The sequence below is a fragment of the Ruditapes philippinarum genome, unplaced genomic scaffold, assembly GCF_026571515.1.
Source record: "Ruditapes philippinarum isolate M1 unplaced genomic scaffold, ASM2657151v2 ctg2076_1_1_1_1, whole genome shotgun sequence".
NCBI classification, from domain to species: Eukaryota; Metazoa; Mollusca; class Bivalvia; order Venerida; family Veneridae; genus Ruditapes; species Ruditapes philippinarum.
This window is the reverse complement of record NW_026861980.1, coordinates 110,083-126,661: the sequence shown is the minus strand read 5'-3', so window position 1 is coordinate 126,661 and position 16,579 is coordinate 110,083. Positions and strand designations below refer to the sequence as shown.

General features: G+C 32.0%; 1 protein-coding gene across 1 annotated transcript; it reads right to left on the bottom strand.

Moving 5' to 3' along the window:
• Window positions 1-6: 6 nt before the first annotated feature.
• Window positions 7-15,297, bottom strand: LOC132717531 (sodium/calcium exchanger regulatory protein 1-like). The gene is made up of 4 exons (XM_060701018.1): window positions 15,000-15,297; window positions 2,359-2,546; window positions 1,199-1,300; window positions 7-158 (listed from the first exon to the last, which is right to left on the bottom strand). The coding sequence occupies exons 1-4, from the start codon at window positions 15,067-15,069 to the stop codon at window positions 108-110; spliced, it is 411 nt and encodes a 136-aa protein (XP_060557001.1). The 5' UTR covers window positions 15,070-15,297; the 3' UTR covers window positions 7-107.
• Window positions 15,298-16,579: the final 1,282 nt, after the last annotated feature.

Here is a 16,579-nt window from a genome sequence, read left to right as displayed (position 1 = left end):
GTAATAAATATATGCATTACGAATACTAAATTAAACAAATGTATAATTTGTTATTGGAGTATTAAAATAGAAGTTTCTTGTCAATAATTGGCACCAGTGGAATGTGGTTATATTTTGGTAAACTTTCTTATACATGTCTGTCCTCCACCCGTCAATGTCTGCAATATAAAATATTTATAATAATATTTCAGATAAATGTTAAAATAAATCTCATATCAATACACTGTATGACCCCTCTAATGCATTAATTCGCTTTGAAGGGTATTCAAATAGGCTAGAATTACAGTACTGTCAACTGCATTGAAACTGAAGAGCGTGGATTCAAACCACAGAAGAGTCAACATTACATTTATTTCTATTATCTTTAAACTTTATTACTGTATCTCTAAGATCCCTCTTGGAAAGAACAAAGAATGTTTAATTGTGTTTATATATTAATTCTTATAAGTAGTTATTGGAAAAATTATGATAAATGTAATAACAGATTTGGTACCTTATATTTTCAAAGTCAAATAAGATCAAAACTACAAGGTAAAGGTATTTAATATTTGACAAGATCAACCAATATACGTTTAAGAAAATTTAGGCATACTTTGAAAACAGCCTCTCATTTTGGTAAGTTTTTGGGATATTTAGAAGTAGGAAAATAGTCAAACAAGTGTTTTAATTGGGTTGGGTAGGGTAACATTTTATACATAATTCAAACATTTTGAGTGAATCATTTTGCTTGTGTGATTTGTTAGCCAATTTTTTTTTTAACAATGATCAATAGGAAAACATTTAAATTATTTAGAATTCCTCTTTTAAGAGAAATTTTATATGATAAATAATAGGTAGCAACAAAGTGGATTGGTCAATAGAATATATTCGACGCATTGTCAACAAGTATTTCAAATGTTGATAAACGAATACAAATCTACCATTTTGATATTTATTTTTGAACTATTTCTTTTAAAAGGTTGATAAAGTTCTAAACGATTATCATGGACATTTATATGTTGAAAAAATATACTTTGTTGTAGAACAATTTATTATTTGCAATACATGTATATAGATATGTAATACTAAGCTCATGTTTATCGCCATTACAAACATAATTATGGTATCACAGACGTTCCTTTATAAACCAATTCTATTTGTTATAAAGCTTATATGATGAAATTCTACTAATTTAACAGGATAAAGTAAGATTTTTTACCATTGTCAGTGTGTTTCCGTCTCCCTTTCTAACATGAGTACATTCAAAACCGTCACCCTTCTGTTTCTCCACCAGACTGTCCCCAGCAGTTGTAAAAGTTACCTAGTAAAATTAAAATGCCATAGCATAATAATTTATCACGTGATATATCGCAAGACAGAAAAGTTTCAGTATTTCATCGTAAGATATATGTAGGCTTGTTTATACCACATAACTTCACTAGCTGCCAATACAGCATAATCTATTTGCCTGGAATTTAGCTGTACACAGCAACAGACTAGATCGTGGTTGATTTGTGCCATGTCGTTTTTTCGTTCCGCTGGCCGCCAGACGAATCATGCCTGGCGAGCCTAAGAACGAAAGTCGACAAAGTGTATTTTCATGTTTTTCGGAGCAAAAGGCGAAAATACGAAAAAAAAAACACAACTGATCACTGTTGTATTTTCGTGTTTTTCTATGTCACCCCGCGGAGCGTATAAATCAGCCATCATAGCAGAATTTGCAATTTTTCGTTCAACTTTGTCAGAGACGTTTAAATGCAACATATGCATGACCGAACATTACAAAATATTTGAAACACGTTGATAATTATAGAATTTCGTCGATGATACAGAAATCAAGTATATTTTATCTAGAGTGAATATGACATGATTCGTACTAAAACAATGAATTATATCACATCATATTTATAAAAAAAATCATATTAGTATGATAATAAAATGTATAGAATTAAGCTCTATGTTGGTGGTAACTGTCTTGGAGTTGTTTTGCATCCCTCTTTCACTATGAATTGGTATACTAATTATGTATATAAAATGATATGTAACACGGTTGGCTATATCCTTGGTCACTATAATAGACTTAAATTAACCACAAAAGTAATCATAAGCCCGCAACCGGTCGATGTTATTACTTGTTCATACATTCGTTTAATTTTTGTCTGTTTGAAGAGACTACTCCTAAAAAGCCCTATATACAAAGGATAATACGAATTTTTTTACCAACCCTCGTATTAAAATTGCCTATATTACTTAATGATATCTAGAATTTACGTCAATTGATACTAGACAAAAAAGCAAGGAATGATATATTATTTTTGACGATTTTCTGGTACTTAGTAAAACTAAAATTCAACCATAACTTCAAATATGTATATAAACCTTTATTTGGCGACCATCTAAAGTCATGGAATCAAATTCTTTCCCTAACGAGAACTGTACTGAAAGTTCTTTGCCAGCAGAACACGTTGTCATCGTCCAATTATCACCATCAGCTTTAAACTCTTGGCTCATGTCAGATCCTGTAGACAGGTATTTGTGTGCGTCTGCTCGTTTTTCATCAGAAACGCCTGTAAATAAATATATGAGCCGCGTCACGACAAAACCAACATAATGGGTTTGCGACCAGCATGGATCCAGACCAGCCTGCGCATCCGCGCAGTCTGATCAGGATCCATGCTGTTCGCTATCAGTTTCTTTACTTGTTATAGGGTTTGTAAGCGAACAGCATGGATCCTGATCAGACTGCACGGATGCGCAGGCTGGTCTGGATCCATGCTGGTCGCAAACCCATTATGTTGGTTTTGTCATGGCGCGGCTCATATTAGGTTCTATCAAAAGTATAGTTTGCATTGATAATGGTCCGAGAAACATCTGTAAATAAATAAGATTGTCTCAAAAACGTATAAATTAACATTGATATTATCCTCTGAAACAACTACAAATGTAAGATTGTCTCAGAAACGCATAGTTTGACATCGGTCATTTCCTAAGATACGCACGTAATCATATAATGTTTTATATTTGACATTGACCTCAGAAATAACTGTAAATATGTAAAGTTGTCTTTCAACCATATAGTTTTACATTTACATGTTGTATATCATCCCCAGAAGAATCATTTTCAGTATATAAGTTTGGCCAAAAAAAAAAACGTTTAGTTTTACATTGATATTTTCCCCAGATTTCATTTGTAAAACTAGAAGGTTTTGTTTGTAGGGTTTCTCGGCTTATTCATACATTACTGGCCATACCGCGCCGAACAATATAATTGTAAACATTTGATTATTAACACCCCCCCCCCCCCCAAAAAAAAAAAAGTTATAAAATATAAGGTATATAAAATGAGTAAGTAAAATCTTAGAATGCATGTTTATTTCTTAAAAGTAGTCGACCAATAATTTTTGTGAAGGAACTGAGGCAAAAAGTTCAGCAAGTGAATTTACTCGTTAATATCTATTACGAACCTGTGCAAGGTCATGGAATTCAAGGAGAACATGGTTGACAATAATATATTCATTGCAAGCTATAAGATTAAAAAGGAGCATCATAGCCCGTTAAAAGGTGAGAATGTGTAACACTACGTCACCTTAATTCCAGAGTCATATAACTCGATTTTTTTTGTTTTGAGAAAAACGTTTTTAAAGATTGAAATGTCACCAGAACTCACATAAATTTACAGATTTTTATGATTTTTTGTATACTCTTTTGTTTTTATATAGACTCACATTATCCTAAATATCAAGTAAATTCAAAATAAAACAAATTGAAAAATGCACAAAACATATTTCAAAATTTCCTTTTATTTTACTTTTTCTATGAATAAATTTAATTCCAGAGTCAGCTCCGAACTTAGCTGCATTTGGCTCTAAAATTTATGTCAAAATTTATTGATATATGACTTTGGAACTTAAATCTTTTGTCTTCGGGACAATGTAAACTGGATTTCGGATGGAAACATAAACCAGAATATTCATGATTTACAAATTTTATTATTTTGAACTGAACACTTAACTGCCATCAAACTAAATGTACATTTTCTTACGCAAATCCGATTTACAAAAGATAATGTTTTCTTAAACAATTTACAAGCTTGAAACATCTATGATTAATATGACAACCACTATAATTATAAATCAAAACAGTTTGATTATGACAATGATTGTCTACCGCAAATGCAAGCTAGTAAAACATTGTACTTAACATGATGTAACTTTAGCGCAATTTACAGATACTGTGCCAAAGTGACTATTACATCTTTTACAATAGCAGTATAGGTATTTTTGCTATTGATTACTATAAAATCATTAAAAACAATACCACTTAAATGCTTTGCTGTAGTACATCATTACTTAACATAAAATATTGCAATAACAATATCAACTTCGACATATCATTTTTTCAAAACATGAATTAAATTTCTGATTTTTTAACACACAAAAACAGTCAATTAAAATAAAACAATAAACTGTTTATAACATGAGAACAATTTTCAGGGAAAAAACTGAACTATTGTGATACTGTCAATTTTGTATTCTCTTTTTTAAGTTATTATCAAGCATTTAGCCATATAATACTGGCTATCAATTTGGCTCATATATTTGAGCATACTAGTTAAGTCTTTCTTTTTCAGACTGCTTATTACCGGTTTCTTATGACTTGAAACTGGTAATGGAATTGGTAAAGATAAGCACTGTCGGGCGTTGCGAGTCGCTGATCCAGTCAATATTACCCCATGTCCAAATTCTTGTTCAGTAAACGACAATTTAAAACTTATACCCATTTTATCGTTTCGTGAGTATTTTAAGCATTTGACCTTTGTGTATGGTACACTTCCAAAATTTAAAGTATTTGTGACTTTTTGATAGTCATAAAAGTGAGGAGGTCGCATTTGTATCACTTTAAATGGTCCTTTCCGTCGTGCATCGATTGATTTTAAAAACTCGAACCAATGACACTGGACTGAAGACCTCGGAAACATTTCAGGGCTTTTTCTATGTTGCTATGTGCATTATCCACTTCCTGGATCGCTGAATGACCTGGACAGCCAAATTTTTGTGTGATTGAATGTATGTTATGCGTATTCATAAAAGTCTTAAGTGCAAAAGTCATTATCGAATTACGATTCTGAGGTACACAAGCGTCCGACCAAAGGATGTAGTTCTTGATTCCAGGATGAACTGAATTAATTTCATGCAAAATGTTTACAAGAGCACTTGCTATTTTCATTTCCGCCTCTTCCAGCGTCTGCCTCTGTCCATATCGCGTTATAAACAGCTTTGTCAACTGAACAATGTGCAGTGAGATTATAGGTATTTAACTTACGTTTATAGAAGAAGTTTGATATATCAGCTCTTGGTAAGGCAATAACATTTTCAAGGTCAAAGCAGATTGTTGCTGTTGTTGGGTCATCTAGATTTCTATCAGTGTCTCGTTCTGTTTTTGTGTCACCCTTGTCAGATTTATGCTTCTCAAATTTAGCTCTAGTTTGCTCATTCACTGTTTTCTTTGTTTTTAGCTTTCGTTTCAATTTCCTCACATAAATCACACCTGTCCTTTTTAGGAATGTAAAATGAAAGATTAAAATCTTTGTTAAAGATATCTCTGTACTTTGAAAACTTTACTGGGTTACGATCACATTTAGCACATTCTGCTTTATATAATTCATACATCTTTGTCCTATTCAGATTACTTTCAAGGTACTCCTTAATGCTTTTACTTCTGCAGTAATGTGAAGGAACTTTATTGAAGGATCGAATATGTTCTCTTACAAACTCAATATCATTTTCAGAAATCCTAGATGTAGTGTTCCGACCACGCATATCTTTTAGTTCTGTTTTCTTGTCAAGTTTTTCATAGTACTTTCTTACACGAGAGATGTTAATACCCAAAACTCCTCTGTAGAAGTCTTGACATACACGTATCTTTTCAGAACCTTTCCTGAAAAAATATTGAAATGTATACTTTCTCCTGGATTTACTATCATTCTTTGTATTTTCTTCTTTAGAGGTATTGTTACCTGCTGTTCTTTTCTTATTTCCTTTTGTACCTTTCAATATCCTTTCTGTAGTCTCAGCGTAAAACAACATCTTTGTGTCATCATCATGGGACCAGAACTCTGAGTGTATATTATCTGTGTCCTCATTACTGAAACTCCATGAACATGCATATCTGCATTTACCTTTACAATCTTTGTGATTCTGTTTCAACTTTTTTGCCATGAGTGTTCCTCTAGAACTTATGTACTCCAATCCAGCTTGCCGCCTGCGTTTCCTGATATTCTTCTTCCAGGAATCAATCTGTTTAGTTCTTGATCTACTTCGTTTAGGAGAAAGAGTGGGTATATCTCCTTCCCTTTCTAATATTATGTCTTTATCTGGAGTTGTTTTATCATCATGATTATTATTCACATCGACATGTTCATTTTGAGTCGGTAGTGTTTCTTCAGATTCCTCTATGTAGTTCAGGTTGGCAACTTCATTGTAGTTTATGTTTGCAACTAATGTATTACTTTCTTCAGTTGCTGATGTCTTAGTCATATCATCTTCCTTTGTTTCACAAACATCTGTAGCCTGGTTAAATTTGGCCTGTTCAATGTTTATCAGTGTTTCGTCGCATGTTGCATTACTTTCTTCTAGACTTTGACATGCTTTCTTAAACTCAGCTGCATCCTCTGCATAAATTTCAATTTCAACGAAATCATTTGGGTTGAAAGAAGTGTCAGAAAAAACAGATATGTTGTTATTTGATTCATCAAATGATTGTACTGCCTCTGTAGGTACTTCTGTCATTTAAGCATTTTGAAAATTATCATAAATCTCATTTCCGTCATCATAGTCATCAAGCATTGACAGAACCTCGTGAATGTTCAGTCTACTCATTTTGTTTTTAACGATAGAAATGCTCACACTTTTATATGTGTTATAAGTTAAATGTATAACTTCATTTCAGGTAAATATGGAACTGTGTGTCAATGAATTAATCAATTATCTGGTGGTTAAAGTCTTGTGTCTCGATATCCGCTTTTAAAGACAAACTAAAGGAAAGCAGGCTACCAAATATTGGGGAAACAATCGTTTTGCACTCGTGAATATCAAACTCTACACCACATGCGTCTAAAACTATGACCTGTTTTCCAGTTATAATTTCACTTAAAGTTTTAGGTTTTATGTCTGTAAATGATACATATATTTGGTCTAGTTCCTTACAATCACGAAGGACAAGGAAATCCTCATCACGTAAATTGTAACATCCTGTTAAATTCACAATCTGCAAATTTGGTATATACTTTATAAAGCTTAATGTTGAAATCGGAACGTCAGTTAGGCAGATCCAGTATAAGTGTCTAGCTGGTACAAATCTAGTTAAGAATATGAAATCAATATCTGGAGCAGGACAGTTGATAACAGAGCCTTGTGGTAAAAGAAAATAGGTAAAACTCGCTGCATGATTCAGTATCTCACATAAATCACCATATTTCACATTAAGTTCCCAATCAAACTCAAAATGACGCCACAGAGAAGATTTGGTCTTGATTAGATCATTCAGTCTTTTGCACGTCCTATTTACATAGGTCAGAAGATCCTGTAAGGGAATGTAGCTTAAAACCACCACTAGGACATCATCAGGAAGGCTGATAAAATTTAATGTTGACCTGAAAACAAAAAAACACAAGTCAAAGATATTAATTGTTTCTGTATTGCCTATTCGAAACAGACAACGGGACAGGAAATTGTATTCAATAGTTTAAGTTCAAAAACTTAAAAATATGCAAGTAGATCAGAGAAATCTGCATGTACAATGTTAAACAGGTATAACCATAGGTAAACAGATAGAAAAAAAAGTACAACATTGTTTTGATTTGTTTATACTAATTATTGAAATAAGTAAAACAGATCCGAATTTAATACCATCCGAAAATGTGTTCAAAAGACATACGGAATTTACAACCAGAACAAGTTAAAAATTTTACTTTAATCTGTCTTTTATGTAAAATTTATTTATCAAGTATACATAGTTTTGAAAAAGAACTACTTACATAGCAAAGAAATCCTAAAAACACTTATAACAATAACGAAAACGTTTTACATTTTCCATTTTCTGTTGTTTTGTATTTAATCACGTGGTATAAATGCGGTTACTTCATTGGCAGGCGAGTTATTTGCTTGTGGATCTTACTGGAACTCAAAACCGCCAAGTTAGATGTTTGTGGAACAGTACATTACCCTCTTTACATTAGAGCTACAAACATATATGTTAGTGCATATTGTAGAGCTTTTTAAAACGAATCCAACGATACCAAACACGCCATATTTTCAAAAAATCAAGTTAGACGCTTCTGGAATTAAGGTCACGACTAGTGTGTCCTATTCGACTTCTAAGAAAAACCACCCGCTCATAATAGAGATGGCGACACATTAAGGCAGGTGTTTATATGGCTTTGTCCCAATTTGATTTCCATTCAGATGATATAAGTTACTTATGGTAGGTTTAAAACAATTATTTGGGTTATTTGATACAGTGTAACAGTAACTGTAACAGTTGAGTAATTTAAGATTATTTAGCCAAAACATATTCATATCTTTTTTTTATTTCCTCGTAATCCTAGGTGTTGATTTCCTCGGATTCCTACGTTTCTTGGGATCCACCATAATTTCACCATCTTGATTATTAAGATACACGAGTTTCTTTATTATATTATTACAGGATTATTGATTTTCAATTGATAATAACACGAGGAGTGAATCTGAAAGAAAACAAAGCAAACAAATTTGTAACAATTATGCTGTAAAATTTACGTTTAGGGTAATGTAAGGTTAACACTGTCTCAAACGTATAGTTTTACTTTGATAACTTCCTAAGAAACACGTACGTAATCATATAAGTTTGTGTTTCACATTGTTATTGTCACAGCTATAAATATTGAAACAGCTATACATGTGTACGGTTGTCTCAAACGTATAGTTTACATTGACAGGTTCCTTCTTCTACATATAACTCAGTTTTGTCGCTTGTCTTGGCAAAGAAAAAGTGTTTTGTTTATGTGTTTATGTTCTTGTTTTTTGTTGTTGCTGTTGATTTTTCTTGTTGTTTGTTCTCATACCATACCTTTTTGAAATAAGTTGTTTTCATATAATGTTTTTCTCTATCGATATCTATTTCTATCGATATTTATAACTTAACAAATCAAATTATTTCAACACCTTATACATGTGCAATTTCTAATATTTATTAACCAACTATACACATTAGAAACGGACTATATCTATAATATCAGTTGTGCAAAAATGAAATTCTTCAATTGCTTGTGTTTTATTCGGATGAAATACATTTATAATTCAACCATTATTTTCATTTGGTGCCAATGATTGAAGTTTGATTTTAGTGCATCTTATATTATATTATAAAATTTTCAGGTTAGAAGACTTTACATCTGATCATTAAAACATATGATTTAACCTATATTTTTTAATATAAAATATTTACGTTCCAAATGAAATATGACCTTACCTTATTTTATTTGAAAAAAAAACTATTCACCACCATGACATATAAGTTTAAATAATTAACTTCAAATTTCAATGTATATCTTGACACTATAAACTGTACCATTATTTTACAAAATTCTGTGACAGGGGAGACTAAAACGAAAATAAAAATATCTATTCGGAAATTGCATACATTTACTTAATTTGATTGGGTTTGTATACCAGACACAATAAACATGTTTTATGTCTGTCGTCCCTAGCACCGGTTTTATACAGTATCCATTCTTTGTGACAATATATATTGGAATCCATGATCCCGAAGGACCAGAATACTGGCTCTGGCAATAATGTAATGACTGAACATTTTTTATACTGCTATCACGAAACTCAAACCGCTATGAGTGTATAACCTGATTTGAGCCGAGTCAACAATGGTAAATAGATTTAAATAAAAAAAAAGTTTATGCAAATTTGTACATGAGAAATAATTAAAAATGCAACATATTACAATTCCCGCCTCCTATATCACCAGGTAAAACAATTATTTTAAGGCAAAAGGCATTTGATATCTTTCATATATTTTAAATTTAAAAATATCGTAAGACTCAAATAACCATGAATATTTATAAATAACCCTTTAAGCGTCTTCCCCCCCCCCAAACTATTCATGTACGGTCTTCATAATCCAAACTAGTCTGGTTCCCTGTTTATAATGTAGTATAAGGGGAAGGAACTCCGGACTTAATCCAAAATTGATTCTCCAAACAATCAATTGTGGCATTTGCTATTCCTACAACACTACGGGTGTACGGTTTAAAACAGGGGACGGGAACTTGTCATTGCTTAAATCCTTTACTTTCTTAAATATCGGGTATTGTTACGTAGTCAATCATTGCTCGTTTCAGATTCAGTCTTAGAAGTGAAAGTATCACCATTATCTTTTTCTTTAAGTAGAAATTGACTCGAGAAGTTCAGAAAAAAAGACATGTCATTAGTTTAATTTTCTTTACTTTTTCAAAATATACATTGATTTTCATTTTCTGTTTTTTTTTTTTTTTTTTTTTTTTTGCAATATATTTTTAGTACTGCTTTTAAGGCCAAACATTTTTTTTCATAATCATATCTACACACGCCCGGCAAACTGTCGCTCCACTTCAAAATTGTAGTGTACGGTAAAACGAGCGAACGGCATTTCCGAGATAGTGCGGAAGGCCGATTTAAACGCCTAATTGTAAGTATTGTTTATGTTTTTGTCTTGTTATTCATTTAAGTTGTATTTTTTCGAAAAACGGGAAATGTAGTTCCGTGTAGGATTGATTTAGACTTCCAATGATCTAAGCTGTTACAAAAAGAAAATTATATTAAGCCCGGGAGAACTTTTCTCCCTGACGAAGCGAACGATGATTTGTAGAATATTGAACTTCCCAACCATAGAAATGCCATACCCTTCAGATTTCTTGAAAAAGTGTATTAGTAAATTATCAACCCGTAATGAAAACTTGTCCTTCGTGCAAAATAAATTACTCCTGAAGGATTTCTTAAATTTGTAAATCGATATTTTTCGAAAGTAGTGGAGCGAAAGGGCAAGAGATGGAGCAAAAGGTTCGATGTTGAGCGCAAGGCGATATTAATTTGACGTATTAGGAGGAGCGTTGTCTATGATTTTTTACATATAAAAGCTATAGAAGTTAAAATAGATATGATCAAGTGTAAAGACCGAGATATATATACCTTTTAAAGACAACTAATAAAGTGTGATATCATTTCAACGACTATAGCGTAATAAATGTAATCGCGAAGGTGTCACCTATGGCTGCCGTGTAGATTCCATTTTTTATGTTCGAAATTTGTATGAGCCCCGACCATTGAATCATACACATGTATGCATGGCATAATACAGGATGCCACTTATTCGAGGTCACGGTTATATGTACATTTTAAAACGTGTGTCCGTGCAAATTGGACAAAAATCGAATATTTTCAGTTCTACCGCGAACAAATGTTTCCGAGCAGGTACGTGTAACGCGATTGTTCACGCCAAAATGTTATGTTTTTCGAAAAGTTAGAAATTTCTATTTACACTTTGAGAGGAAAATAAAAAAACTCAACAACAATGCAAAATAAGGGAGGAAGTATTTTGAAACATAACTGAAACACGTGTTATATCCTTATAACGACTGACACCTTGTCAACCATTTTCATAGCGATTCCTCACCTTACAAATTCATGAAAACGTGGCTTATTTGTGTTTGCTCTGAACATGTACGTTAGAGCTATTAATTACAGAAAGTCATTGTGAACTGAACTCGGTAGAAGTGATCCATTTCATTTAATGTGTTCCATGCATTGCAAAATTTTGTTTATGTTCTGCACCTTGAATATCTAATTTTTCGAAAATCATAACATTTTGGCGTGAACAATCGCGTTACACGTACCTGCTCGGAAACATTTGTTCGCAGTAGAACTAAAAATATTCGGTTTTGTCGAATTTGCACAGACACACGTTTTTAAATGTATATAACCGTGTGAAATATCATGATTGACCTCGAATAAGTGGCATCCTGTATGATGCCATGCATACATGTGTATGATTCAATGGTCGGGCCTCATCCAAATTTCGAACATAAATAATGGAATCTACACGGCAGCCACAGGTGACACCTTCGCGATTACATTTATTACGCTATAGTCGTTGAAATGATATCACACTTTATAAGTTGTCTTTAAAAGGTACATATATCTCGGTCTTTACACTTGATCATATCTTATTTAACTTCTATAGCTTTTATATGTAAAAAATCATAGACTACGCTCCTCCTAATACGTCAAATTAATATCGTCTTGCGCTCAACATCAAACCTTTTGCTCCATCTCTTGCCCTTTCGCTCCACTACTTTCGAAAAATATCGATTTACAAATTTAAGAAATCCTTCAGGAGTAATTTATTTTGCACGAAGGACAAGTTCTTATTACGGGTTGATAATTTACTAATACACTTTTTCAAGAAATCTGAAGGGTATGGCATTTCTATGGTTGGGAAGTTCAATATTCTACAAATCATCGTTCGCTTCGTCAGGGAGAAAAGTTCTCCCGGGCTTAATATAATTTTCTTTTTGTAACAGCTTAGATCATTGGAAGCCTAAATCAATCCTACACGGAACTACATTTTCCGTTTTTCGAAAAAATACAACTTAAATGAATAACAAGACAAAAACATAAACAATACTTACAATTAGGCGTTTAAATCGGCCTTCCGCTCTATCTCGGAAATGCCGTTCGCTCGTTTTACCGTACACCACAATTTTGAAGTGGAGCGACAGTTTGCCGGGCGTGATCTAGCATGCCATACTTTTTTCCGTAGCTATATTACGTGCTTGATTGTATATCAAATGTACAAGATTTTTTATACTTTCTAAATTGCTTCCCTTATACTTCTTCAATTGTTATTTTTCTTTTTTAATAGTTTTTTTCAATACCGGAATTTAACCATGGAGTTTAAATTGCTGTTTGCTGAAGGTCAAACAAGAGAAAAGGTATACAATAAACAGAAAATTCATTTTCCCCCTTTCAATACGATGCTATTTTCATCACATGTTATAAAATGATCGTATTACAGTCTTGGTTACCGTCATTCGTGAAAATATTTTTCATACCACTCGATGAATTTGGAGAGACAAACTTGATATCCTCTATGAATTACTAGGTTAATGCATTGTTTTCTAAGTTATAAGGAAATTGAGAGTAGCAATTTCTTTTACTTCCTGGATCAGTGACTAGCAAAAATGAAATTTATGTTCTATTTAATTCTTTTCCATTTATCTTCATACAATTTCACCTTCACAATAGAACATGTTGCAAAATCGATGATTATCATGACTCATATATTTTTAATTAAATATAACTGATAATGCACTTTCAGCGCCACATGATTTCTCTTGATAAAAGTTTTGAACGCTGTGACGGCCATTGATAAAGTTACATTAGGCATAAAGAAAAGTTCTTGGGATCGATAACGGTAATGGCAATATGATGACTTTCATGCAATATTCATGCGTATATTTTTTTCCCTACATTGTCATTAATCTTCGAAATGTATCCAGGAAATTTCGTTTTATATTTTAGATGAGAACTTTTTACGCGACAATCAAATATCGTGTATTATATGTACTTAGATTGGTTGTGAGCAATTCGAACAATAACCTTCCCATTAGCTCGTTGTATTGGTAGGTTACAGTGTAAGTGGGAATCAATGTTTACCGTAAATTATTATATTAGCACCATGTGTTCTCTATTGCTCAAATATTGAATGGCCTAGAGTTATATGCTTTGCAAAATAAAGTCTTCAGCCGATGTATGATTATACTATAAACAAGCATCACTCTCACTTTTTAGTTAAGGTACTGGTAAGCATTTACAATATTAAATTGGTCAAGAACGGCGCAGTGTTTGAAATAATTTTTATAAAACTGTTGATTTACTAGACTAAATAAAAGTAGTGGATTAACCAAAGTAAATGTATTATATGATTCATTTGAAATACTGCAATTTTATTGGACAAAAATGATTTGAAATGGTAATAATGTATATGGCTACAAAATTAACTAGGCTCTCTCCCGGTGGTAATGATTTTAGTAAGGTAAAGTCTCGCTCCTGTCGATATAAGATTTTTATAATAAACAAATCTCACTTCCGGTTATTTTATATGATCTATACACACGGCTGCTGTCAATTTATGGAGTAATTTTCGTTTTCCTCAAATAAAGTTATTCTGTTATATTATAAATTCGTTATAAACATGTCTTAAATCTTATATGGACGTATATAAACGGTTGTTCGTAATATAACTCTCTCCTAGCGACTTGGGTTATATGAGCTTACAATGGTAAGCCATATAACCTGCCAGATAACCAGTCTCACTTTCGTCGGTAAATGGTTAACATATTGTACTTTTGTCATAAATCGCGATCATGTAGAATATAGAACATCTTTGCTTTTGCTAAAAGTAATAACATGCATCACATTTTGACACAGTTTTCGCTTGCCTAGAAATATCGTCGAAAGATACCTTATATAAGCATTAGTCAACTTCGTCAATTTTAATTTCTTCATGTCTCCATGACTTTAAATGACTGTGTAAAAACTGTGTTTTTGTTTTGTATAAAATATGTTTAACTGCAAAACGATAATATTGCATTGTACCCAAAAGTATAGTTCGAAATCAACAGATTTGTTGTATATCCGAAATAATTGTCTAACAATTAATTGTATTTTCTTGTTGCCTAATAAATGACACTTGCTAAAGATTAATCTCTAAATGATCAAATTTCCAACTTTTCAAATAAATGGTGAAAATAACAAAAAAATGACTGCACAAAGTAGATCAAAACAATGCGGGGTTGTCATAAAACATATATACCTGTCAGGAGAACGACACTGTTATAAAAGCGTTTTATAAAATAAAAAAGAATTAAAATAAAATGAATTGACGCTACCATAATGCATTAAACATGATGTTATTGTATTATTTTTACTAACCTATAGCTTTCATGTATTCTTCAAAGTTTTCGCACGTGTCAAGTTTCCATTTTCCTACAACACTTGCCATGTTCAGCCTTTTAAATAATAAATCCTTTCAACAAATAACTCAAAAACAACACAACAAGAGTCTTTTCTTACGATTGAGCAACTACTTTTTTCCAATGATTTTTTTCTCGAATTCAGTACGTCTGTTGCATATGTTTGTTTATGAAGCGTTCTTTCTATTGTACTGCAGACGATAGAGAACTATTTGGCGTATTTATACAACGTTTGTTGGACGAGATCAGTATGATCTGGAAGGCAAAGAACGCTAGATGCAGTTACGGCATTGCTTTGGCACGATATTTGTAATAGTTTTACACGTCGCTGTCTTCTATACAAACATCACGAGACAATCCTTTCATTCTTGGTTACAGATATTATGAATACTTCCTAGACAAAATAATATCTCCATAGCATACAGTCATGTTTCACTAATTGATATGCACTCATACTGCACTGCAATCATAACATTCTGACAGTGATGATAGTTCCTATTTTAGTTAGTTAGTTAGTTAGTTAGTAAGTCAACAGAAAGAGCTAGAAGCTATCCATCAGTATTGCCTGTGAAATCATAATTTGTTTACGCTATGACATAGTTTTTGTTTTACAAATTACTAGTAGCTGGTCATTACATGATGTATCTTTAAGTTGAAACAAACCCTCAATGTTTTTTATTGCCAACATCAATGAATAAGAGAAAAACGTAATAAAGACGTATATATCGTTCAATTCGGAATCTATTTAAGCAATACTGCTATTAATCAATACGCTGAAATCATTAAAATACGTTGACTATATACAATTATATAAACAACAAAATACAAGAATGAAATGTTAAAAGATCTAAAATAGCTCATTCTGTGATTACAATAGGCCATACAATGTTATACGTATCATAATTTACATTGAAGCGGCAAACATGTTTTATAATGTTTTAATACTGGATTATGAACTTGTATTATGCTTATCACCTTAAGAAAGAAGCACTGAATGCGCAGTTATTTCTCATAGAGGTAGCCAAATGCAAATAAAGTTGTTTTTTGATTTCAGTTTTTATACAGTTCAGTTTTTTATCAGATAGTTTTGTAATATTTCATAGGAAGTGTTTTCATAGGAAATTGATTTGTCATTGCTTTGGTATTGTAAAACGTTACAGTATATTATATATAAATTCTTCAATAATTTTCTTATAATACAGCGAGTACCGGTATCATAAAATAACAGGAACATTCTTAAAATATTAAAATGTGAAAATGTCGAAGATGGTCAACTGTGAAAAAAAAACGGAGATTTTCTGCGTCACATTCGAAAATGTTAGAAGTCTTGCAAGCTATCTTATCTACGTTATCTACATTCTTACGCTGTCTGTTTTTAACATATAAATCAAAGTGATTTCTCTTAACAAAATTATATATCCATTAGTAAGGTTGGTCAATTTTCATTTCTTGTGACTCCATGTTTTTAAATGACAGAATAATATCTGCGTTTTTGTTAGATATATTAATTATGTTTATGATATTCAAATATACCCGAAT

What these genes read in the sequence shown, in the direction of transcription:
- LOC132717531 (XM_060701018.1), bottom strand. Translation starts at nt 15,069, where the DNA reads ATGGCAAGTGTTGTAGGAAAATGGAAACTTGACACGTGCGAAAACTTT. An exon ending in AGAATACATGAAAGCTATAG is followed by an intron (nt 2,547 to 14,999) that starts GTTAGTAAAAAT and finishes ATTTATTTACAG; the next exon opens with GCGTTTCTGATGAAAAACGA. An exon ending in ACGGAAACACACTGACAATG is followed by an intron (nt 159 to 1,198) that starts GTAAAAAATCTT and finishes TTTATATTGCAG; the next exon opens with ACATTGACGGGTGGAGGACA.